This window comes from Perissodus microlepis, chromosome 7, assembly GCF_051167445.1.
Source record: "Perissodus microlepis isolate ML-2025 ecotype Zambia chromosome 7, ASM5116744v1, whole genome shotgun sequence".
Classification (NCBI taxonomy): Eukaryota; Metazoa; Chordata; class Actinopteri; order Cichliformes; family Cichlidae; genus Perissodus; species Perissodus microlepis.
Genome location: NC_140467.1, coordinates 14,090,895 through 14,115,481, shown reverse-complemented (window position 1 = coordinate 14,115,481; position 24,587 = coordinate 14,090,895). Strand labels below are relative to the sequence as shown.

The 24,587-nt window shown below is 40.2% G+C and overlaps 1 protein-coding gene across 4 annotated transcripts; it reads right to left on the bottom strand.

The window, feature by feature from the left end:
* Nucleotides 1-23: 23 nt before the first annotated feature.
* ano5a (anoctamin 5a) lies at nt 24-19,525 on the bottom strand. 4 transcript variants are annotated; one of them, XM_084933621.1, is made up of 22 exons: nt 19,250-19,525; nt 16,757-16,824; nt 16,095-16,232; nt 15,760-15,801; nt 12,666-12,773; nt 10,778-10,846; nt 9,387-9,671; nt 9,083-9,202; nt 8,836-8,951; nt 8,178-8,312; nt 7,970-8,075; nt 7,777-7,837; nt 7,017-7,168; nt 6,650-6,730; nt 5,425-5,653; nt 5,131-5,306; nt 4,918-5,015; nt 3,743-3,873; nt 3,280-3,485; nt 2,996-3,189; nt 2,117-2,222; nt 24-2,021 (listed from the first exon to the last, which is right to left on the bottom strand). In XM_084933621.1, exons 1-22 carry the CDS (start codon nt 19,317-19,319, stop codon nt 1,791-1,793), a joined length of 2,922 nt encoding a protein of 973 aa, XP_084789747.1. In that variant the 5' UTR covers nt 19,320-19,525; the 3' UTR covers nt 24-1,790. The 4 variants fall into 4 exon arrangements, with proteins under 4 accessions (XP_084789747.1, XP_084789744.1, XP_084789745.1 ...); XM_084933618.1 differs by lacking the exons at nt 15,760-15,801; nt 16,095-16,232 and having other exon boundaries at nt 19,250-19,523; XM_084933619.1 differs by lacking the exons at nt 6,650-6,730; nt 15,760-15,801; nt 16,095-16,232 and adding an exon at nt 6,222-6,296 and having other exon boundaries at nt 19,250-19,522.
* Between the last annotated feature and the right edge of the window lie 5,062 nt (nt 19,526-24,587).

Below are 24,587 nucleotides of genomic sequence, written 5' to 3'. Positions count from 1 at the left end.
GTCCAAACGTGTCAAACAAATGCTCAAGTTTAATTAGTACTTTCTTTATTTTTTTTGGTACATTACACATTTTGGATATAGGACTGGTTTACAAAAATGACATAAGAAAATAGAAAAAACAAATTTAAACTATAAGGAAACAGTAAACTCCTTCACCTTTTTCTGTAAGCGTGGACATTTGAACTATTATAGCAAAACAAATGGAATACAGGAGGGAAGAAAGTGAGCATAAAAGATAAAGGGAAATTACACACAAAAGGGAAAGTACTAGATGCATTAAGGCATTAACAGGCACTGGTTCAACTAGGAAGACATAATAAGTAAGGCAAAATGTAACAGTAAGGTGGTCACAGGTAAATACACCTCAAACAGAGTCTACAGCACAACCAGTCAGCTACTTAAATTCAAATACTTCAGTAACAGATATTTCTCATGTCTCTATATAACCACATAATGTGAAATGTCCTTCATATCATCTCTAATCAAAAACGACATCTTATCTTCTTGTTAACATTTAAAAGAACATTGAACACCTTACCTACAGCACGACTCCTGTTCCATTTAAAGGAACAGTTACTCGCACACACTTCAAAACACTGCTCATGAATCTGTAGTGTCATGACAAGAATTACATTGACATGTTTATATCTCGGTAGTCATGTTTCATTAAGTGCTTTGTGCAAAAAAACAAAAAAAACAAAATGTGTGTCTTTCCTTCTCTACAAAGACACTGCTGAGGAAGCCAGAAGCACAAGAAGGCGGTGATGGCTGATGTGCTTTGTGTAATGGAGCAAACATAGTTCAGTAGGTGAGGGCCGGCTTTCATTAGCTCTGTGTTGGTAAACATAGGCACATTAAAAAGGGATCTCTTCACTCCCATCTCCAAGAATGGGGCGGACTGTCAACATTCAACATGCACCAGCTGCTGCTTCTGTGGCTGAAAAACTGGCCACTGCAGGACAAAATCTGTCCTTCGCCACAGCAGTAACAGCAGCACAGAGTTCCGTTCATTTAAAGAAAAAATACAAAGTAGCTACTTCACATGTCAGGTTTGGGCCTGCAGAAACTGTCGAGGCCAATGTGAGCATATAGCAAAAAAATGTGCCTGGGCCTCCTAACTGCCAGTGGAGTGAAGAACAGGAAAGGTTTTGTTAAAGTTGTGCTGCGACCTTGATGCAGAGAAATAAACAATGCTCACAGTAAAAACAAAAACAAACAAACAATAGAGCTGAACATGATTTTCTATTGTGTGGCTCTACAAAGCTGCACATACAGTAAAAAATATTCAAGAATAAGCAAACTCTGCCTTAAAACTACATTAGTTATCATTTGACTGACACACCAATGACAACATATGCTTTACACATTAAGGCATCGAATCTTTGGTTACTCATAGTGGCACTTAACAATAAATAGGCTTGTATTTAGAACATAAGAAAGCTCTCTGGTTGACACACAGTGTATAAGATTTTGTCTTTCCTTAAACCAAATTTGTGATCATCCTCAACACCACGATTAGAACACAGAGAGTGAGAAATCATAAATATGCGACAGACGTTTAAAGTCAAGTGTCTCAAACTTTCAGCATGCATGGAGACTTGGTCTTTCACCTGTGTGATCTTCTACCATTGCTTGATTAGCAGAAGAGGGATGGCTGCGAGTAAAGAACAAGAGGTCTAGCACTTTAGCAAGTGTCATGGCATTGCAGCAAACTGGTGGTCAGTATCAGAAAACACAAGCAGGGAAATCTTTGTCACTGTGTTGGACTGACTGACCAGCAGCTTGCTGGGCTAGAGGCACTCTGATAGCACCTCATGTTTGGATAAAGATGGGTAGATCATGGGTGTGCAGGTGCACTCATTGTTGCTGTTCTGGCTGAGCTGGATCTTCAATTTCTCCACTTCATAGTTGTGGAGGTACTCCTGGACCAGGTAGCGCTCTCTCTTTACTCGAGCCCTCACGTCAGATGGAACATCAGGAATCATCCAGGCCACAAAGAACTTGACCATAAACACAACATGCTGCAGAGGAAGAGGACACGATCAGTGAAATAAGACCAGGTCAAGAAGAAGCTTAAAAATGTGAAGCTTAAAAGGTCATTAAATGCTGGTGTTACCTCCATGATGATGATGAAAGCCAGCTTGGCAGCCAAAATATGCCAGAACTGCATGTTGTGTTCGTACCTCTTCTTATCGTCAGGAGGATAGCGGTAATCGCGATACCTGCAGAGCAGCAACACATCACGTATTTCGATACTGTGATTCCCAATTCAAGATTATTTATTGTTATTCACAAAGGAGAATTGTCACTCTAACCTCCAGCTTTATATTGTTATACTTTAACTCTCAAAAAAAAAGCTTTTTGTGCAGCACTTTAGTTCATTTACTGATTAAAACACATTGTTTTAGCTTCTTTACCTTAAAAACCACATTCTCTTTAGGCCAACTTTGATCTGACTGGCTGCCAGAGTGCTGCACTGTAGATGACCATATAAATGATATCTGCCGTCTATGAAATTACAGAGTCAGGAGTAGAAAAAAACCTTTCCAAGCCTGGTGTTTAGAGCAGCATAACATCTGACTTTTTGCTCACAGGAGTTACTTGTATATAAACTCAACTCAATATTTGGCCATCTTAAACGTCACTAATGTTATTAACATTATTGTCCCACCATATATCTATATCTATATATAGATATAGATAGATATAAGAAAAATAAGAAAAAAAGAAGAATTAAATAATATTATGGTACAAAGAAGCAGATCACATTACGCATTTTCAAGAATTAAAGGCCCTGCATACCAGCAGGTGTCTTGTATTACTGTCTAAATACAGTCAATACTAACATATCACAGGTATATTGGTAATATTTCTGCAATGTGACTCAACTTTAATTTTAGTAAAATAATTGTAATATTTGAATATATAGATTACACAAAAGTCAAAAGACAATATAGCCACAGTCCTGCTCTCTCCATCTCGTAATTACACACACCTGCATGTTGTGATACTGTTGTTGAACCAGGATGGATATTCCTCAGGCCTTTCTTCTAGGGAGAACTGAGAGATGTTAAACACTGACAGGCTGTTGTTTATGTAGCCTTTCATATTCAGCTCATCGTGTGTACGGTAGGCATACATGTACACTAGCCGTGGGATCATATCAGAGGTGAAGGCCACGATGAATGCCTATAACAAGGAAAGAAATTATGTTAGTCTGTTTAGCTAAATAAACATAATGTGTCTGCCAAAATATTTTGAAGTAAGACCAGCACTCACATTTGTGACTACAGAGAGTACGGCCATCCCACCAAGGATTTCCTCCCAGGCTCCTATGCTGTGGGCCTTGGCTGCTACAGGGCGTCTGAACTGCGTCGTGAGCTTCCAGGCATCCACTCTAACCTCAATGATGTTGTTGATAAGTGCCAGCAGGGGTGCCAAGGGAAAGGAGGCAACGAACAGTGTGATGAAACCAAACTGGATCACTGAGACACAGAGAGGAATGAAAATGGTAAGAGACACAAATGAAACAGCACCATCTGCAGGATGACGTGGATCACTCCAGTCCACCAATCAATCCATACATCCACCCTATTCTTTTACTGAAGGTGAATATATATTTTGTAGAGCTCAGCTTCTTGTTGAGGTCAATACTAACACATCACTGGTATAATAGTAATATTTCTCAATAATCTGTCATTAGTAATGTGTGTAATAGTCTGACTGTGTACTGGATCTTTACCCATTTCCAGGTATTCATAGAAGAGGCCTAGTTGCCCAAAGCCCTGCAGGTCGTAGTCCTGCTCCCAGCGGCTGTACAGACTCTCCGGGTGACTTCGTGCCTTCCTGCTGCCCCACCAGTTCATCAGCCACCTATGCGACACAAGGGGGCGATAGAGTGCTATTAGGAAAAAGTAATCCCTTTCACACAGCCAAATTGGAGGTTGTATTGAACCACAAACAATGGTGGTGAGGAGAGAACTATATTTCTCGAAGTTTCATACAGTACACATATGATTACACTGCAAGGAGCTGAGGTTGTAAATACGTTTTAATATCCTGAGCTCACTTTGGACTCTACAATAACATTTAAACATCATGGTAAAAACTTGTCCAGCATTATAAAATTTAACCTACAGAATTTCAAGCAAATCAGACCACTCTTATGCTGACAACACCCAGATTTATCTTCCGCTCAATAGAAACACCTCCACTCTCATGGAATCTTTATTCAAATGCCTTGACGAAGTTAAAACCCGGATGGTCTCAAATTTTCTTACCTTTAATGAGGACAAAACTGAAGTAATTATTTTTGGACTAAGCTGTAACTTTAACGGCCCAGATTTAGATTTTTGTAACTTATTAAAAACACACGTAAAAAACCTGGGGGTTTTCTTGGATAACAAACTTACATTTGAGAAACAAATTAATTCAGTTGTTCAGAGGTCCTTTTTTAAACTTATCCAAGGCGAGATCATTTTTATCCTTTAAAAACCTGGAACGATCAATCCATGTAGTCCTCCACTGGACTGCTGTAATTCGCTATACGTTGGTGTCAGTCAGTCCAGTCTGGCATGGCTCCAACTCGTACAAAATGCTGCAGCCCGCCTTTTGACCCGTATGAACAGACCCCAACATATTACCCCGGTGCTTGCCTCTCTTCACTGGCTTCCAGTGCATTTTAGAATTAAATTTAAAATCTTACTTTTGACTTATAAAGTGCTAAATGGCCAAGCACCAGACTATTTGTCTGACCTTTTGCAGCTTTATACACCCTCTACAGCCCTTCGATCAAGTGGTCATTTGCTCCTTACCTTACACAAGTCTAGAATGGTTCATAGAGGGGATCAGGCATTTGCAGTTGTGGTGCTGAAAATGTGGAACGATCTAACCCTCCATGTATTTGTTTGTACTTACGGAACGAGAGCTTCTTGGATGTTGCCCCACACCTGTTTACCAGTCATCACTATCACCAGCTGGGTGGTCAGCTCAATCAGACAGCCACCAGGTTCACACTGAGTGCCCACAGGTCGAGGTAGAAAAGAGATGGAAAAGAGCAAACATTGACAAAAATTCAGGCCGAAGCTCAAAAACCAGTATGATTCTATATAACGTAGATATATCTGGTACCTCTTCATTCCTCAGTTTGCTGCTTCCAAACATATAGGTATAATTTCCAGGATAGCCAACAAACTTTCCCTTAAAGAAGGCCACGTAGAAGCAGGAAGAGTAATAGTTGACAAACTGGAAGAGGAACATCTTCACTGTCAGTTTGTTCTCATACTCCACGTGGGTCTTCGGAATTTCTATAAAACAGTAAACATTTGTTTTTAATACACTTCCACATTTTATCAGTCAAAAACTTTGATGATGTAAACTGACGTGTGGACATATAGACACAGAAAACCTGCTGTGGCCCCTCACCCATGTCAGTGATCTTAATAGCCACTCTCTCATACAAGAGGTTGAGGATCATGATGATAACAAAGTTGATGCAAGAGGCAGTGACAGAAGTGGCCAGCTGTGGGGTGACGTAGGGGGCAACCACGTCCAGGTTGGTGGCGGTATTGTTCTTCATGATGCTAGCAAAGGATGCGTATACCGCCAAGCGGTATGCTATGACCCCAATGATGCAGGCAATGATCAATGAGATCTTCAGGACAGAGAAAACATGAAAGCAAAATGAAAGACAACTACAACATGATACAGGAAAATCAAAAGACAGAACTGGAGTGAGAACACCAAACGAATCATGCAGACATCTTTGCAAAGAGCGAGAGCTCGTTTTTCCACGAAGCGGGACATGTTAGTATTAAATGTCAAACTTGAAGTGTGCACACATGCCTCTTGGAAAAAAGTCAGGCCATATTCTTCTCATTAGCTCAGTGACATGTTACAGGGCTTTACAAACAAAAATACAACAGTAATGAGGTTTGGACCAGTATGTATAAACTTTCAATGGCTCACAGTTCAAACATTCATATAATTTTGCCAGTATTCTTAAAATCAGACCATGCACAAGTGCCAAGCACAAACAAAGTGAAACTGTAACAGCCTGAGCTCCCAACTTGTCTTTAGGGCTCATTTTATACATACTAGCCTTGGTAATAACATATTAATGATTATAATGAACAGTTTCTTAGTAAGGACAAATGACATCAGGTTGATGCACAGATGGAAAGATGGAAAAAGATAAATTGTACCAAAGATACTATGCTCACCCACAACAGGACGGTAGCTCCAGACAGGCATATGCGTGCACACTTGCTTGTTATGGGTAAGTAAGGCTCCATTTCCTAAATTATAAGCAAGCAAAGCACGGACACAGAGGTCAGTCACCCTTTGTTATATCCTGAAAAGGAGCTCTAAAAGGCCACGTTCCTTGAATTACCTGAACCCTCACTAGTAAAGCAGAGCCAGTAATTGTAATTGTATTAGCCTGAGTCCAATTCTTTCATTGAGTGATTTTCTGCTCTCAAAAACCTCCAACAGAATAATCCACCAGCAGACAATCAGTAAATGTGGTGGAGAAGGAAACCCGTGCCTCTGAGTCTTTCCAGAAATATCTGTTATCTTCAAACTACATCACACCAAAGCCTTCTCCTCATCAAGCTGGCATTTCACGTTGAGTACCCCTCCCCCCCCTTACCCAGAGGATCACGCTGGCCCAGCACAGAAACAATTTTCCCATTACATCTGTAGCAGTCCTTTCAAGAACCCACTCTGATTCCTAAAGACGAGCAGGATGTGGTCATGGCAAATTATAGAACTCTCGTAAATTCTGTGTCACAGCCGCTAATAATTTAGCTAAATAACTATGTTCTCAAAGTTTTGATTTAAGCCATGAAAGCACCTCATAAACGAGTGCAACCAGTTTATAAACAATTAATACAAGGGGGTTTGAAATGTGTCATCAAGTCCTACCATTCAGGATACTTTGCCTGGCAAAACCTTGTGTGGCTTTATATTACAACAGGATTATACAGGATATTAGTGTTTCATGAGCACACAAACACCTGAGTGATGCGGTTCAGCTTGCGGTTGGTGCACTTGGTCTCATACTCTGGCCGAAGCTGCAGCTGTTGTTGCTCCTCCTCAAAGTCAACCAGATCCCACTCGTACTCCAGACGCGCCTGCCGCCTCTTCCAGAACTCCAGAAACAGCGTCACTGCAGAGACGTACCAACGTCACACAAACTTATTTCAAATTAATTGAATCAACTAAGAATATTGCCTGGCTTACAAAGGCAATTTTTTTTAAGTTTTGCTTACTGCTTTGACAACTCATTACATGTGGTGTAAAACTGCTCATTTTAGACCTAAAAATTCTGACTAAAAGTTTTTTGACACGTCCTTTAAATTCAGAAAAGTTAGCAGTTAGCAGCTATTTTCATTCATGAAGCCAGGGCAATGAACAATAAACAAGTCCAGACATTGACAAGTGGCATGTAACAGGAGACAAGTTCTTCCTCACTGAAAATACCCCACATGGTTTTAGCTGCTTGCCGCCCAGGTGGAGCACACAGAAGGCAGGACATGATGACATGCATGAACTCACTGTGAAGTCTCTGGACAGTTACCTGCTTTATTCTCACGTGAGCACAGCTGCACATCACCCAGCTTTGTGTTCTCACATACAACTACACTAGCTAAAAAGTTTAGGGCTGCAGTCCAAGCATGTAAATATTAAACAATTATTCTGAACGGCTGATAATCCCACTAGGTGGAGCACTGGACTTAAAAATGCTAAAAGCAGAGAAGTGACACATTTACTCACCCCAAATCCCCATGAATATGGCAAAAAACACAGTTGCCACATTGTCAAATAGGTGTGATTGCTGAAAGAGAACATGTTAAAGAAAAAGTGAGGTAACTGAGAAATGATTTGATGACATTAAGCTGCATTCGCTCTTTAAATGTCACATATTGTGGGTAGAAGATGAATCATGATAACTACAACAATTACTCACCCACGAGGAGTTGCATGTTATGTTGAGTCTCCAGTAGGTACACTTTTGGTCGCAAAGTGGACACATGACAATATTGCCTCCGATTTCCTCACTACATATTTCTTTACTGTAGAGGAAACAAAGGATATTTTAAATGAAAGAGATGATTATATTATTAACATAAAAAAACTAATGATGTAATTGAATCTGTCTGATGATAAAAACTCACCTCCATTCATTGTCATCGTATGTCAGGAATCCATAAACGAAACAAATTGTCCCAACTACAGCAGCGAAGAACAGCATCTCAGTGTAGAAACCCAGCCACGCAAAATAAATACCTATCTTTTCTCCATAATATTTCCTGTTGAAAGTTGAAAAACAGTAATTATTGCATTCATTCTGATGTCAGATTGGATAATGAGTATTTTCTGCTTAGTGTGTATCCAAAGAAAACACTGTTTTTGGAAAAAACTCATTGAACAAATGATAAAACAAATGAGGTTAATCTGTAGCTGGAAAAAAATTTAAAACGTACTGAAAGATAAGAAATATTTAAGAAGGGTTTGGAGACCCTTTTAACTTTGTAAACAACCAATCAAACAGAAAGCTGGTCTCAATTATTGCTTATTTTAACCCACATAGTGTTTAATGTTTCTGTGCAGCTTTTATGGGTTTTGAATGCACAAAATTCCCAACACCTGCACTCTTTTTAAAAAGAAATAAGAGTTGTTTGGCTGTGCATTAAATTATCAATAATAGGCACATTTTTTGCTTGCTTCCTTTTTGTTTGTGTATTCCCTACTTTACTGTGAATTAATTTTTTGAACATATTAAACCAGATATTTTAAGAAAGCAAAGACAAGTACTTTGTGTTGAGGGCTTACCTCACAAGATTGAGGGGCTGCTCCTTGAAGAAACAAAAGAATTTGGCCCAGTATTTGTAGAGACTGAATCTTTCACTTTCACAGTGCAGATCCTTTGACTTTGTCCAGTACCTTGACTGAAGACACACAGAAGACACAGATCACTGTCATTCATTGTATGAATAGATGTTACTATTCAAGAACAATAGGCGTATATTCCACTAAAAACCGATTAAGACATGTCTAAACTGGAGTAGAAAAAACTCACATCATGCAGAGGAAAGGCAGCAGTGTAGGTCCCATTGTTGAGCAACCTCTTGATTCCCTTCTTGTCTCTATCCCCACATTCATCCTTAAAGTATGGACAGCGTGCCAGAATATAGTAGACCTGTTCATGAAGACAGAAACAAAATAAACTGGTCTTATAAAACATAACCTTCTATGCTGGAAGGTTAGTTACTTAAATAACTCTGTTGTAAAAATGTTATTGTTGCATTTTTGAACCTAATTCAGTTCTGAATGCCAGAGTATTTTTAGAACTTCAAGGTGACAAACAAGATAAGCGTGCTTACGATCCTGTTGCGAGTAGAAGGAGGGAAGAACGTCTCTTTGTCTTCGATAAGGAAGAAGTCAGACTTGCTCTTGTTGAATGGAGCTGTGAAATAGTCTGGCTCAGGGTTCATGATGTGCCCTGGCAGACGGAAAGGCGTCGACAGCCAGTTCATGGGGATCTCGCTGTTGTCTGGGATATCGTTGACCTTGAAAGGAACCTTGATTTTCAGCACGTCTGCGTATGTGGCCAGTACTTCCCACGGAGCATGGATCTTGACAAAATAAGTCTTTCCATCCTCTGACTCCTGATAATAATGACAGTAAGTAATATTAGCACTGTGTTTGTGGTGTATAGAAATGTATATTACAGTATAATGAGTGTAAAAAAAAAAAAAAAAAAAAAAGGACAGGTTTTATATCTATAGCTCTTAGTTTGTTCACTAAATAGCATTAAGGTCTTATGACATATCGTGAGGAGTGATCAAAAAGCAAAACAATCTGGGAATCTGCCCAAAACAAAACAACTTTTGTTGTAGAGATCATCTTTTCAGGCATGTCTAAATGGTTTTCAGTGCAAGTGTGTGTTTTTAGATCACTCTGTACAAGTCCCCTCAAACTCATCCCTTTAAAGTCATTCTGCCTCTTTTGTAGCGTGTGAACTTGATTCTCATTTTCAAAAAGTGGATGAGATTGCAGTGAACCAAATGTGGGGAGCAGCCGACATTTTAAGTGAAAAAACTCAGCGTGAACTTAGCACACACTGGTACACACCACACTTCAGGTGGTTTCCCTGAATGCTGTCCCTGGTAGTATGTTCATAATCGCACTCTCTGGACAAACTCAAGGTTCAAAGCCCCCTGAATGATGAGCAAATACCTGATCCTACTTTTCACTTAATATGCTGCTTTCAAGCTTGTAAGCTTTGGACATCTTGATTGAAAACAGCTGGTTATAGACAAAGACCCAGCTCTCACAGTTTATAACCGTCTACAATAAATTTGGGTGTATTTGATGCACAAGTTTATGTCTGTCCTCTGTGCATGTTTATCGTAGCCTGCACAGTGCAGTTGGTCATAATGGGACTTCCAGTGAGCCATGCTGGACGGAGTTTGGACAGGGCAAAGAGATGATCTTGAACAGGAAATGGCCATATTTACATCAGGTGAAGTTATTGATTTTTATGGACGCGTGGACAGAGCTTTTTGATCACACCGTGAACAACACACAATTGGATTGTGTTTATCAGCACATTCGCCGTATAAGCAAAAGATCCCTGGAAGAATCCCTGGAGCAGACACAAATCCCCTTTGGGTTGTGCAAGGTGTACACACTCTGACAACTCATTAATGCGGAGCTACCCACTGTGGTGACCCCTTGTGAATAAGAGCGCAGCCGAAAGTAGGTAGCTTACAGTTTTATCTTCTGTCTCCAGCTCCAGGCCGACTTTCTGCAAGTTGGATTCATACACCCTCCTCCTTTCCTAAAGCAGTAGAAGAAGAAAACAGCAATACACATGGACAAAATATTACCACAAAGCCAGTGTAGGGAATATTTGTATACTATTAGAAGTAATGATAAAATATGACCTCATCTACATAACAAGTGAAATAACAAAAGCCGAATAATTTAAGTATGTTGAGCCAAAAGCAAAATATAAGCAGAAAATAATACATTATAAAATAATAATGAGAGAAGGGGGCTCATATGTGCAACATTAAGAGGAAAATCATGGAAACATGGTAAGTAAAAAAGACACAAGTGCTACAAAACAGCTACAAAAGTGATATATAAACCATGGAGGACAAGGAAGTATCAGTTACCAGAAAGAACAGGTAGTGAAAATAAGCTAACAGTAACATGACAAAAACTTTCACAGTATATGACACTTAGGTTTAATGTATCAGAAATCCTCTTGTAGAAAATAACTATCTGAATCACTGCAGAAAAAACTGACAAAAATTGAATAAATAAATCCACCTTGTTAGAGCTGAATTTTAGAGTCACGTTTAACAATGCATGTGGATAACACACAGGAACTGGCCTCCGGTTTACCCTTCCTCATACAGTGGAAAAAATTAGTGGTTTCCTGACCAGGCAGGAGGGTTAACTGTTGACTCACCGACTGAGGCCGTAAGCAAAACTGGGAGTCAGCTGTGGAGTGTTGACACTCACACGTAAAGCTAGCAGCTCAGTGTGAAACAATGAAAGCCTTTCAGCACTCAACAGGTGACAAAGCAGAGTTATTATATCTTTGAATTTTTAATTTCTGTTTATTTGTACATCATTAATTCAGTTTAGTTTCAGTTAGCCTGCACAGTGGGCCTGCTCCTTTCAATTTAGTTTTTAGTGCAGGAAATGTTTTAATATTTATGAATTTCAGTGTTAGCTTTGGTTTTACATTAAAAACATTATTGTATTTGACAGATGCAAGATATATGAAAAAGTGTTAAAAATAAATGTGACATCCCAGTCTCAATAACCCTATGAAGCAACACTGCCTCAGACTAGTTATGCTGACAAATTTCAACCACACGGACTAAAAAAATAAATGTAAAGATATTTCCTGCATATATTTTTTTTGTTAAGATGTTTTGCAGGTAAATATTTATTTTGATTTCAGTTTTAGTTAACTATAATAATCCTGGAGACAAAACCAATTAAATTAAATTAAATTAAATACAGTTTTATTTACACCAAAATACAACAAAAGTTGCCTCAAAGCACTTTATATTGTAAGAAGTAGGAAGGAAGAACTCCCTTTTAACAGGAAGAAACCTCCAGCAGAACCTGGGTCAGAGAGGGGCCGCCATTTAACTGGACTGGCTATCTGTGAGGGAAGAGAGAGACAGGCCACAGACAAAAACCACAAAATAAATAAATAAAACAGGCCATTAACCATATGGACTTACTTTAAAAACAACTTATTTTTATTAAAAAAAAAAGACTTGAGAATGGATTTACATGTCAAAGTCACCTTATTAGAAAATACCTTGACAGGATTATTAACAGCTGACAGCAAAAGTCTTCCTAGCTTTGTCTGTTTTGTGGTATTTATGGTATGCTGTGGAGTCACAGGAACCCACAGGATGTCCTGTATGAGCCACCTCGGACTGTTAAAATCTAACAGTGGAAATAACCTCAACATTTAAACTGCGCTAAGATATATTGAGTGCAATTGTATGGGACTCTTTTCAGTTGTACATACAACTGTAACAGCATTGTATACGCAAAACATGAAAAAAAGAAGTTAGTCCAGTTAGTGATAACTGAAAAAAAAAATGCGATTGAAAATGTCTTACCTGTTTCCTTTGATCATCTTTATCGTCAATATAGGACAGAACAAAATCGATCCTGCGCACTCCATCACGGAAGAACACGGAGTCCTTACTGTATTTTTGCTTGTCAATCTAGAACGAGACAACACAAAGGAGGTGAGACTTTAAACACACATAAATAGACAGGGACTGATATTTTGCAGTCACCACAGCAGACCAGAAAGTCAAGCTTTGCATCTAGTAGCTAATGCAAAAAATGCGAAATACTGATAATTATCACTCAAAACACAAACAACATGCCAAATGGAGGGTAGCTTCTTTGATGTTTATTGTCTGTTTTTAAGTCATACTGAACAAGACGATAAATCTGTTATATCATAGGGCGAAACTAAAACAGATATCGAAGATCAAAACTAGCCATACTGACTTAAAGGCTCCAACATTGCTGCAATTTAATAATCTGTTTTTCTGTAATCAGCACTGACCTCCAAAGAAATTCCAAGTATGTGTATCAGCCCCACAGAGGCAGTTGCTTAGCAAGCTACAAAAACTGGACCGCAAAGGAGTGCTTAAGGAGAGGACCCATGACTGGTTGCTGCTTCAGCTGTTCAGAAAGCTAAAAATAACTATGTACAATGTGTTTCCCTCTGCCACATTACAGCAGCAGTAGGACTGCAGGCAATACACAGAACCATTAAGCAAAATGAAAACTGTAATATCCATTTCAGCCACATATTTGACTAATGTCTTTGCCCCGTCCCATCACGGCAACACTCTGGAGGAAGGGAGGAAAGGAAGTGCACTTTACCTTCATGGTCCACTCCCTTTACCGTTACGATGCAGCAACAAACAGGCCGGCTGCCTGATAGAGCTAAACTGCTTTACTCCTGGGAGTAGAGTCCAGGCCAGCAAGCACTGCCTTTCTCACCCTCACTCCACTGATCCCCATCCAAACAGGAGCCAACCAGTCCACTCACCTCCCAGGACAATCCCTCACTTCTTGCTCAGTCATCCATAAAAGCAAGAGGAGGGATACTGGGAGAGAAACACAGCACAGTCCTAGAGATGACATCAGCAGAGGGGTAGCATAGCTTCCGCCAGCTAGCTAATCTAATCAGAGCACAGCATCAGGAAAGGGGGGAGGTTATGTGACTGAACTGTATATCTGTCCCTCAAATTACATCATCTCAAGTTTTCTTGGTGCAAAAGTCAAACAGTTACATGAAGAAATCTTTTCTACAAAGGGTGATAAGGGGGAGATAAAGAAAACCAAAACTGGTAGCTACTGTGTAGCCTTGGGTCAACAGCCTCAGACAACTTGCACAATTCAGCTACAAAAATATACTTTAAATGCTTCAGCTCCACAGCTGTCTCTACCACCCTGTCTGGCCACTGAACTACGTGTTCAACGTGTACAGCTTGTCGTTTCCAACACTGTCACAGTCTCTTATTCCAAATTATGCATACGTTCAAACTGCTGGTCTACACTGCCTCCCAGCCTGGACTGGAACGTGCTGACCAATGCAGGGTGGTACTTTCTGTAACTGGGATGTTGCTACAGAAACTCTCTAATTTACAGTAATTACAGATCAGCCATATGGAATCGGCGCATCAGCTGGGACGTGCCCCTGCTCAGAGCCACAGACTTCTATACATTTATGAACTAACCCCTAACTACTGGGCGTTTCGACGTGTCCCTTTTATCTTAATGGTGAAGGGTAAATGTAGAATATGGTGTAACACAAGAAGTCTTCCAATTTCAGGGGGTAGAAAAGTAAGTGGAAATTTTCAATACACAGGAGTTGCTGAACATACTTTAGTTGATATTGAAACGTAATTGTGTTATTTTTACTTTTTATTTCTTTATTAAGTTATTTGAAACATTAAGAGGAAGTAGGAGACCAGCAGAGAATGTTACTCCTATGCTGTCCAAACCAAAGTATGTTTTAGGTTATGGTGTATATCAACTTCAATGATGACTCATCTGACAAAGAACACGCCCCCGTCTATCCTCAGTCTGTGTTTTTAATCCACCTTCTCTAATGCACTTTGATTTTAGTACCACTCAATCTAACATCCAGGCGGTGTATTAGCTATATTGTTTAAAGTACTTTAGGTGCCCCTTTTTTCACAGGAGAATGTAGATGGTGACTGCTGTATCACTGCAATGGCTTCTCTGCTTGCAATAAAGCATCGCAATCTGCATGTTTGTTCTGAAACATGCACTTTTGTGCAGAGCTAGATGTCCAGCTGGATCTCCAGATTTGCAGAAAATTACATCTGGTTTAGCGGCATAATACAAGTATGCACATAAACCAATCCTCTTGAAGAGTTACATGTAGTTTAAACCGTGTTGTCTGCAGTGAAACAAGATTTCTATCCCTGTAATGACTACAGAGCCAGTTTATACATGTGCTGCCTTTAAAACTCCTTGATGTGACCTTATGCTCAGCTAAATTGTAGTCCTAGAATGTAATGTTCTTTTTTACCCTGCAGATTGGCTGCTCTGAATAAAAGGTCACACTTTTCATTAACATGGGTTGCACAGTGTTTAAACAAGGCCATATTGAAGAGGATTCAAAGGCAGAAGCCTTCAGTACAGTATATGGTTAGCTACACCACAGTGCAGTCCTGTCATGAGCAAAGGGTAGGGCCATGATTACAGCATATACAGTTCTGTACCACACACACACACAAAAGAGTTAGGCAGGTGGAAATCTGCATGTGCAGCTTCTATTATGCTGTGGCACATGGTTGGGTTGTTGCTCTCTTAGTGAGGCCAACAATAATCACAGGTGAGAACAAAGCAAGAGAAAAGGCCTTTTTCACCTTTAATGAACTCTCACGATACATCAACACGCACAACAGCATGTTTCCATTTCTCGCAGCAGGCAAAACAAAACATGCCTTCAAAAAGCCAACATCAGCTCTCTACCAAGAAATGCTTATTGATTTGTCCGATGTCCAGGTTTAATAGCCTGAATGTCCAATACTGCTAGAGAAACTCGACCATGAGCATACACTCTGAGCAGCAGGTAGGAGATAATGGGTGGCTGGTAGTCACACATATAACGTACAATTCTGCATCATAACACAAGCCTGTTTTACCATGCCATACCCTGGAACGAAACTTCAGGAATAGGGCCCGTTTTCTCGAAAACTGTGGAGGAACCGAGTGCACAGTGAGAGAAAGCCTGACAAAACGATTCAAAACAAAATTCAACAGCATACCGCTAAAACAGAAGCGGCACCCTTTTAGAGGGGAACAGGCACTTCACGCTTACATTACATCTACATACATTTACAGATTATGTCCAAAAACACTTCATACATGAAGATTCAGGCACAATCACAGTCAGTTAGATGTTTGAGGCTCAGAGATATGAGACACGACAGAGACATGAAGACACAGACACAAGCAACAGCGATCTGTGCCCCTGACTGGTGTCTTACCCCAGTTAAAGCATTGATTTGCTCTATGGTCTGAGGCTCAAACTGTGGACTGTCGCTGTGGTCAGAGGGAGCCAGCGAGGCCAGGCTGTTGTTGAGAGACTCACAGCTCTCTACACGCACATCGGGCGTTAAAGCAAACTTTAATTAGAGTATGAAAGGAGAATACATGAGTATTAGAGTTATACCTAACTCTCTTCTGCCATTTGTATGTTGTGAAACAACAGCATGAATGGACTGAAAAGATGGAAGTAAACTCAGTACAGTTATCTGGAGTATTATACACGCAAAATAAACTGCTTTGGTGGGTAGGTAAAAAAAAAAAAGAAGTGGATAAAGAGCAGGAAGGAAATCTTGATTAATCTTTGTAATTATACACAATATGCTTCCTGCAACCACGATTATAGGCAGGGAGCTGAATGTGAAGCTTGGACCTTCTGCTCCATAAATCTGCCTGCAAAAGGCTTTTTTTTCATAATTTTAAATAGCAGGTACTGCAAAACAACTAAAGCACCTACAATCATAAAAAATGCAAAATATAAGGTACCAATAATAACAATAAAAAATCCTACTTAGAATTGTTGTGAAAAGACTGTCAGTGATGGAGTTCTTGCTTTGTAGAATTGTCTGTGTGACTGAGGGCATGCTGTGAGTTTGGTTTTTACCTCCAATCGTCCCTGCTCCGGTGAACCTGTGCTGGATGATGCATGATGGTGATAGCCATTTACATCATCTGCAAGACAAAAAGATAAAACACAAAATTAAAAACACAGTTAGCAGTTAAGAGACGGCTCTCTTACCAGTGTAAAAGAATAATAAGAATCAACAAAAAAAAAGTTATCTCAGACAGCCAGGATAATGCAGAAACAACTGCCTGAATAATGACTTTGGCCCATGTTGTGGTCTATATGTGTACAGCATTTTGTGGTCTTGTGGGGCAAACAGGGTGACTTAACAGTGAACGACGCTACTGAGATGAATATGCACCCATTTCAGAAGTGACTGCAGGAAACATGCCCGAAAAGTCTGGAAAGCCCCCCTACAAGTCTTTTTTTTTTTTTTAAATGAACGTTGGCTACACAATAAAACTGAAACTGAGTTGTACTTTACCTACTGCTCTCTGCTTGGCATGTAATTACAACTTTCCAGATCATTCTGAGAAAAGAGTTACATAAACAAATGGAAAGACAGATGAAAAAGCAAGACAAACATGGAGCCCTGCTTGCACCACTACAGCTAAAGAAATATAAAGCGAAAGGTCTCGGGCTCTGTGTCTGTGTTTTAAAATAGAAAATGTTCTAATTGATAGTTTCTCTCTCTCTCCGGTTATATTTAGTCTGGGTTCAGCACAGGAAGAGTGTCTACACAGACCTTTGTCTACATTATTAAACGCCAAGTTAACAAAGTAAAACTTGGTGGTGCAAAACTGAAATTACAAACATTTATTATAAAAGACACACTTCAAAAGTGAAATACAAACTCATTTCTCAGCTTCTGAACAACAGCTTTAAAGCCTTTCAGCTTCTCACAAAGAGAGAAGATAGTAAGTGACTTTCATTTGGATAGATTTCTTTTGCAACATATGACAACGCCTCTCAAACAGCTGAGGATATTCTTTGCACAGTTGGGCGCAAGAATGTGTGCAATATTAGCCAGTTCATTCATGCCAAGAGTCGTTTCCCACTAAATATCCTCTACAGTTGAGGCTTTGTTCAAGTGTGAGCGGCTGATCAGTGGAAATGCCACAAGGCTGCTTCCCTCCCTCTTTCTTGCTCTGTTAGCCGCACAACCATAAAGGCTCATGGGGTCAAAAACTGTATACGTTGATTATTTACACAAAAGCTACTTTGAAACACATCGCATGCTGACAATAAATGGCAAATGAACTGCAACATCGGCGACAAATATGGTCAGGCAACAACTCCCGCCAAATCAATTGTAAACAACTTTCATTTGACTGATCTAGCTTCTTAGAACTGGTATAGCTGAACTCAGGTGGAGGCCATATTTTAAAGCTGTTTTTCTAGACTAAATGAACAGTTTTAGCCTCAACTCAGACTGCTACATTTTGCCCATAGTGAAAGTAGATGAGTTTGTTTGGTTTCCTCACACGCACAGGAAACCAGTAGTCACCTGCCATGTTGCAGAGGGGTTGGTTTCAGATGCACACATACACCTACTTTACACAACGTAGCTTACATCTTAAGACAATGCTGCTACAAAGCAGTAACGCATGTTCGTGTGAAACCCACAATCATGAACAGCTCTGTGATTTTTACATACAAACTATAAAAGACATAATCTGTACTTCTATATTGTAATAACCAAGTCATCTGTGATTACTGTGAGATATGTTTTGCTTCTGTTACAACATTATCTCAACAAACCATAAGCACACAACACCAAACTGACAGAGGATGGCCCTGTGGTTATCACTTTCATTTCAGACTGTTTGAATGACACACTTCATTTTAATATTGTTGATAAGGTTTTCTGCATTCAGGATGATTCACCTTTTAATCATCAACACACTTTTTTTTAAAAATATATCCCTAAATGGCAAAAAATTTAAGTAAATAAAATCCGTGTCCAGCCACTGGTTTAAAATTTACATAGGCGGGGAACAGAGATGGGTTTGGGGGTTGTTGCTGGTGGATAACGTGGTTGTCTGCAAGTGACACAGTATTTCCAGTGAACAGGCCAGCTGCCAGAGCCCAGCTGCACATAAGTTACTGTGACTTCCATGAAGAGAAAGGCAGACTGTGAGCTGGCTGGAGCCTTAAAGGGGAAATAACCAGGGTGGAAACGCTTTACAACAGTGAAGCACCGGCTACATAATTAAGTTTTAATATACCCTCTGTATAACTGACGGTGAGAGAGCTAACCAAAGAAGAATTGTATTTGTCAGCTGACTTAAAGGTTACTTAAAAAATGCTGGAAAAAACCATTCTGGAATGTTTCATTTATATTGTTAAAATATTAAAGGTCTCATATTATAGCTGTAGTTCAATTTTAGCAAGCTTGTGAAAGTCTGGCGTACAGACTTGAGAATACTTAGCTCACTCCAGTAACTTCTCGGCAGGCTGAAAATCTCTCAGCTACATTTTAAACGTTGTTTTTTTTACATGGCCGACCAGCGCTGGCTCTCAGCTACTTACCGCTCAAAGAGTCTGTCGGGCTCATCTCAATTAAGCTGTCTTCTCCCGTTTTCCCTGTTAATCTGTGCATTTTGAGACCCTCGCGAAGCCAAGCCGTTCTAATCCGCTCTGGTCTGGACTAATATATTCCGAGCCAGGCGTGTTCTGTCTCGCCCGAACCGCTCTGCTTCACAGTCGATCCCCCTTCGCGAAGCCAAACGGCTGACTCACTCGCCAGGATGCCCTCCTTCACCCACTGACCGCTCACTGGCGCATCACCACAGCCTCAAGGGAGGCCCATGAGGGAAGTGCCTCCACGCTACTAGCCAATAGTCTTCGCCCGACGGTGAACAGACACTGCACCCAAGTGTCCACGTGCTATGTACGCTGAACTAATTCAAGAAGATAGTCCAGGTGACAATATTACGCTTACCGTAGATAAAACACAAAAACAAAGAAACAAACTAATGGTAATTTAACACATTTACATTCAGTTTTTGTGTTAATAGCCTGAATCTTACCATTGTTCTTGGTAGATAGTGTTAGATTGAATTGTATGTATGTGTTAAACGTATCTCTATGTATTTAACCTGAACTTTGCGCAATATGACCTTGACTGGTTTCTTTGTATTTTTCTAATAAAATTATTTGCACTTGTTTGTTTGTTCATGCTATTTCCCCCCAAACATGGGACCCATGTCAAAATTGCTAAAAGTTGTTGGTAAATTTAATTTTTCCAGGACTGAGCAGCAAAAGCGTATAACTCTGTGGAAGCACCTATTTTGACTGTATGGAAAATAGTTACATAATATTACTAACCTGGTTGTTTTATTAGATATATTATGTAATTCAGTTCAGTTTTATTTATATAGTGCCAAGTCACACGGAGAGTTACCTACAGGCACTTTATGCTGCAAGGTAGATCAACAATCATCAATCATAGAAACCCCTGTGATCAACCATTTTAGCGGCAATAGGAAGTAAAAACTCCCATTTAAGGGGAAGAAACATCCAGCAGAATCAGGCTCAGGGAGGGGCAGCCAAATAAGGGAGGAGTCACCTGATCCAGCCCTAACTATAAGCTTCCTTAAAATGCAAAGTTTTAAGTCTGATCTTAAAAGTAGAAATGGTTTCTGTTCCCTAAATACAAACTGGGAGCTGTCTCCACAGAAGAGAGACCTAAAAGCTGAAGGCTCTGACTCCCATTCTATTTTTAAATATTCCAGGAACCACATGTAAACCAGCAATCTGAGAGCAAAGTGCTCTATTGTGGTGGTATGGTACAAGGAGGTTCTTAAGATAAGATGGGACCCAATTTTTCAAGACCTTGTATGTATATGCAGTGCAGAATTATGTTTATGTTTCTCAAAGTCTCTAAAATGTGTATCAACTATTAAAAGCCAGTCAGTAATTAAAATTTACAAAGAAATGTTTATCTGGAGAAGTCTGTGCTTGTTTTCTTTTATACACTATTTCTATGTTTATATGATATGTATGATCCTTTGATGCATTTTAAATTTTTAGAAGTTTCCATACTATGCTGGTCGCTTTCTCAGCTTTTATGATAAACAGATGATTAAAAAAAAAACAACAAATAGCTGAGACATTTTACTTTTTCATAGAAAAATATGATCTCTTTTTAAATTTGAGCCAGCTACAAGTCTCAAAAAGTTAAGTTGTACCAGGAGCAATGTTCCCTCTAATTTTTCATGTGTCTGAGCAAGCACACAAACTCCCTGAGCGATCCCTGGGACCACTGTGAGCGACATCAGACGTGTGCACTGTGGTGATGCCAGCATCGAATCCATCCAAGTTACATGGTTTATTAAAATCAAATCAAATTACAGCATTTACATTTATGTTAGACTACCTTTAATTAACTACTTTAGCCCACTTACAATGAAAATGTAAAAAAAAATCTAGTCATTGACATGTTAAGACTATTGGAAGTAAAAATAACTTGAACTCCAATTTCGAAAACACAACTTTCTTTCTTTTTTCTTTTTATAAAGCTCTGACTTGTATTATGAGTATGAGTCTGTGGTCTGGGAGAGAGTCCTGTAACTCTCTGTCTGCAAAATACAGTATATAATGACCAATGTTGGGCAATTAATTATATAGTTACTTCTTCAAAAAAAGTAACTGAGTTTAGCAAACAACGTTTTTTGCAGCTATTTTTTAAATGCAGCCAAGGCGTTTTTAACTAAACATTTCAAACTATTTACAGAACAATCAGCTGTTCTGCATCAAATTTGATGCCACACAAATTATTTGTGCCGCTCCAAAAAATAATTTATGTCCACTATGAGATAAAGGAGAACAACAGCCTGATACCTGCAGGCCTGACAACAGGAGATGTATCACTGCTGTAACACCTGTAACATTCAGCAGTCGCCTCATTGTTCTGACACACACAACAAAACTACACTACACACTAACTACACAAGATTTGCGCTAAACGTCTCAAATCTCTCACATCTCAAAACACCGCCGTCACTCCTAAAACTTCCCCCCGTTTCTTAACAACTAGATGCCAAGTTGCCATATCATTTTTTGATTGGTCGACATGGTACTTTTTTGGACGAATAGAAAAGGGGCAGCGGGGGAGAGGGGGCGGGGTTGTTTTTGCTCACAGGTGGAGAGGGCTTTCAAGCTTTTTTTCTTATAAAACGCAGTTTTTACCGTTTCTTCCCGCAGTAAATATAAACGACGATAGTATTCAGGAAGAAAACCAAACATTGCATATATTTTTATCATAACTCTGGTTTTACGTGGCCTATCAACACAATTTAAAAACTGTTATAAAGTCCACACTTTTCCCGTCAATTGTTCCGTCTGTCCTGCTCACATCTCCAATGGTTGTGCACGTTGTCATTAACGTGACTTCACTCCACATCAGCCACACCGCTTTGCTAGCTAAAACACCGGTGTTGGCACATAAGGACGCTGTCATAGCCTGTCAACGACGTTGATTGGCTGCGTATATACGAATGTGAATCGCATCATTGGCTGGACTATGGGATAAAGTGGCATCGTTGTAATCCCATACGGGAGCAGCCAGTCACTTACTGACTAACACTGCAAAACAGAATTGTTAAAGTATTAATTTTAATTTCAATTCAGGTTAGATTTTTTTTGGTGCAACGCAGATTTTCTGTGCGCAGAGACCATGCCAGCAGTGCGCAATTGCGCACGTGCGCAGCTTAGAGGGAACATTGACCAGGAGGGAACATTAGCTTTCCTTTTGAGGTTAACTGACAACAGGTCAGTAACATGAATATGCATAGATAGAGGACCTTAGAGAGGCAGAGATTCTCAGAAGTGAGGATGGACAGAGAATCACCAGTCTGCAAAAACCTACATTTACAACATTACTGTTCCTCAACATAAAAATTGCAAAGAGATGGACACTTTTTACAGACTAAAGATGAGATGAAACATCTGACTTGCATTCAGTGGCTGCATCTCTGACCCATTATACATAGAACTGGAAGTTTATAGATCGGAAAAGGCACCACAGGCGCTGAAAGATATTTACAGAGTGTTGTCTAAAGAAGAGGGAATGCTACACAGCGGTAAACATGGCTCTATCCCAACTTTTCTCCTAATCATTGGTTCACTTATTCACACACTGGGAGGTTAAACCAATGAAAAAGCTAAAAATAAAAAAATAAAAAAAAGAAGAAGAAGAAAAAATACCCCATAGCAACAACCCAGCCCTTGTGATAAGATCTGTCAATTCACAATGAAAATGCTGCTACTTTAAACCAAAACAGAGGTCACATGGTCACAAGGATTTTGTTTCCTTTTTTAGTCAGTGATGTCTTGTAAAACTTCATTTGTGTAATTTGTTTAGCAAAATGTCCAGGGTTAACTTTGGGAAGGCACTGTCTCTTTCTCACACAAACACTCATGTGAACAGACACAACACATTTCCCAGTATGTGTAGGATCCCACAAGCTACTCTGTCTTTCACATAAGAGGGTGTTCAGGTAGTTAAATGGGTACACGGTGACCCCATTTTATCACCTCATGGGCCATGAGGTGATAAAATGATAAACGACCACCTTCTCCAATGATGAATGCCGATGCTTCACTGGCTGATGAGCTGAACATGTTTTATGCTCGCTTCGACGCCGCAGCAATTAAAACAACAAACGGCTGCGCGCGCTCGGAGTGCACCAGTGAAGAAAATGCATTCATCATCACAGAGCATGCCGTGAGGAACACCTTCAGGAGGGTGAACACCAGGAAGGCAGCAGGACCAGATGCAATCCCTGGCCGGGTCCTGAGAGCCTGCGCTGACCAGCTAGCACCGGTGTTCACGGAGATCTTCAACCTCTCCCTGGCCCAAGCAGTGGTTCCCACGTGCTTCAAACAGTCCATTATTGTTCCTGTTCCAAAGAAACAACAGCCCGCTTGCCACAATGACTACCGTCCAGTAGCACTGACTTCAATTGTGATGAAGTGTTTTGAAAGACTGATGAGAGATCACATCACTTCTTCACTTCCTTCCACCATCGACTCACTTCAGTTTTCTTACCGGACTAATCGTTCCACAGACGATGCCATATCTCACCTGCTCCACACATCCCTGAGTCACATGGACACTGGCAGAGGGAATTATGTTAGGATGCTGTTCGTGGACTACAGTTCAGCATTCAACACAATAATTCCCTCTAAGCTTTTCACCAAGTTGACGGATCTAGGACTCAGCTCATCACTGTGTCAGTGGATCCTCAACTTCCTCACAGACAGACCCCAATCAGTGAGAGTGGGAAAACAAGTCTCCCCCTCCATCTCACTCAGCACTGGAGCGCCTCAGGGCTGTGTTTTAAGCCCCCTGCTGTACTCACTGTACACTTATGACTGTGTAGCCACATCAGACACCACCTCCATTGTCAAGTTTGCTGACGACACTGTTGTTGTAGGCCTGATCTCCGACAACATTGAGACGGCCTACCTGGAGGAGATTAGGAACCTGGAGACCTGGTGCCAGGAGAATAACCTCCTCCTAAACATCAGCAAGACTAAGGAGCTGATCGTGGACTTCACTACAAAGCAGGCAAGGAATTACAAACCCCTCATCATCAGTGGCACGCCAGTGGAGAGAGTGGACAGTTTCCAATACCTGGGTGTCCACATCACTCAGGACCTGTCATGGTCCTGTCACATCAACACCCTGGTTAAGAAAGCCCGTCAACGTCTCTTCTTCCTCAGAAGACTCAGAGACTTCCATCTGCCACTGAAGGTGCTCAAGAACTTCTACTCCTGCACCATCGAGAGCGTCCTGACGGCAAACATCTGCACCTGGTTTGGGAACAGCACCAAGCAGGACAGACGAGATCTGCAAAGAGTG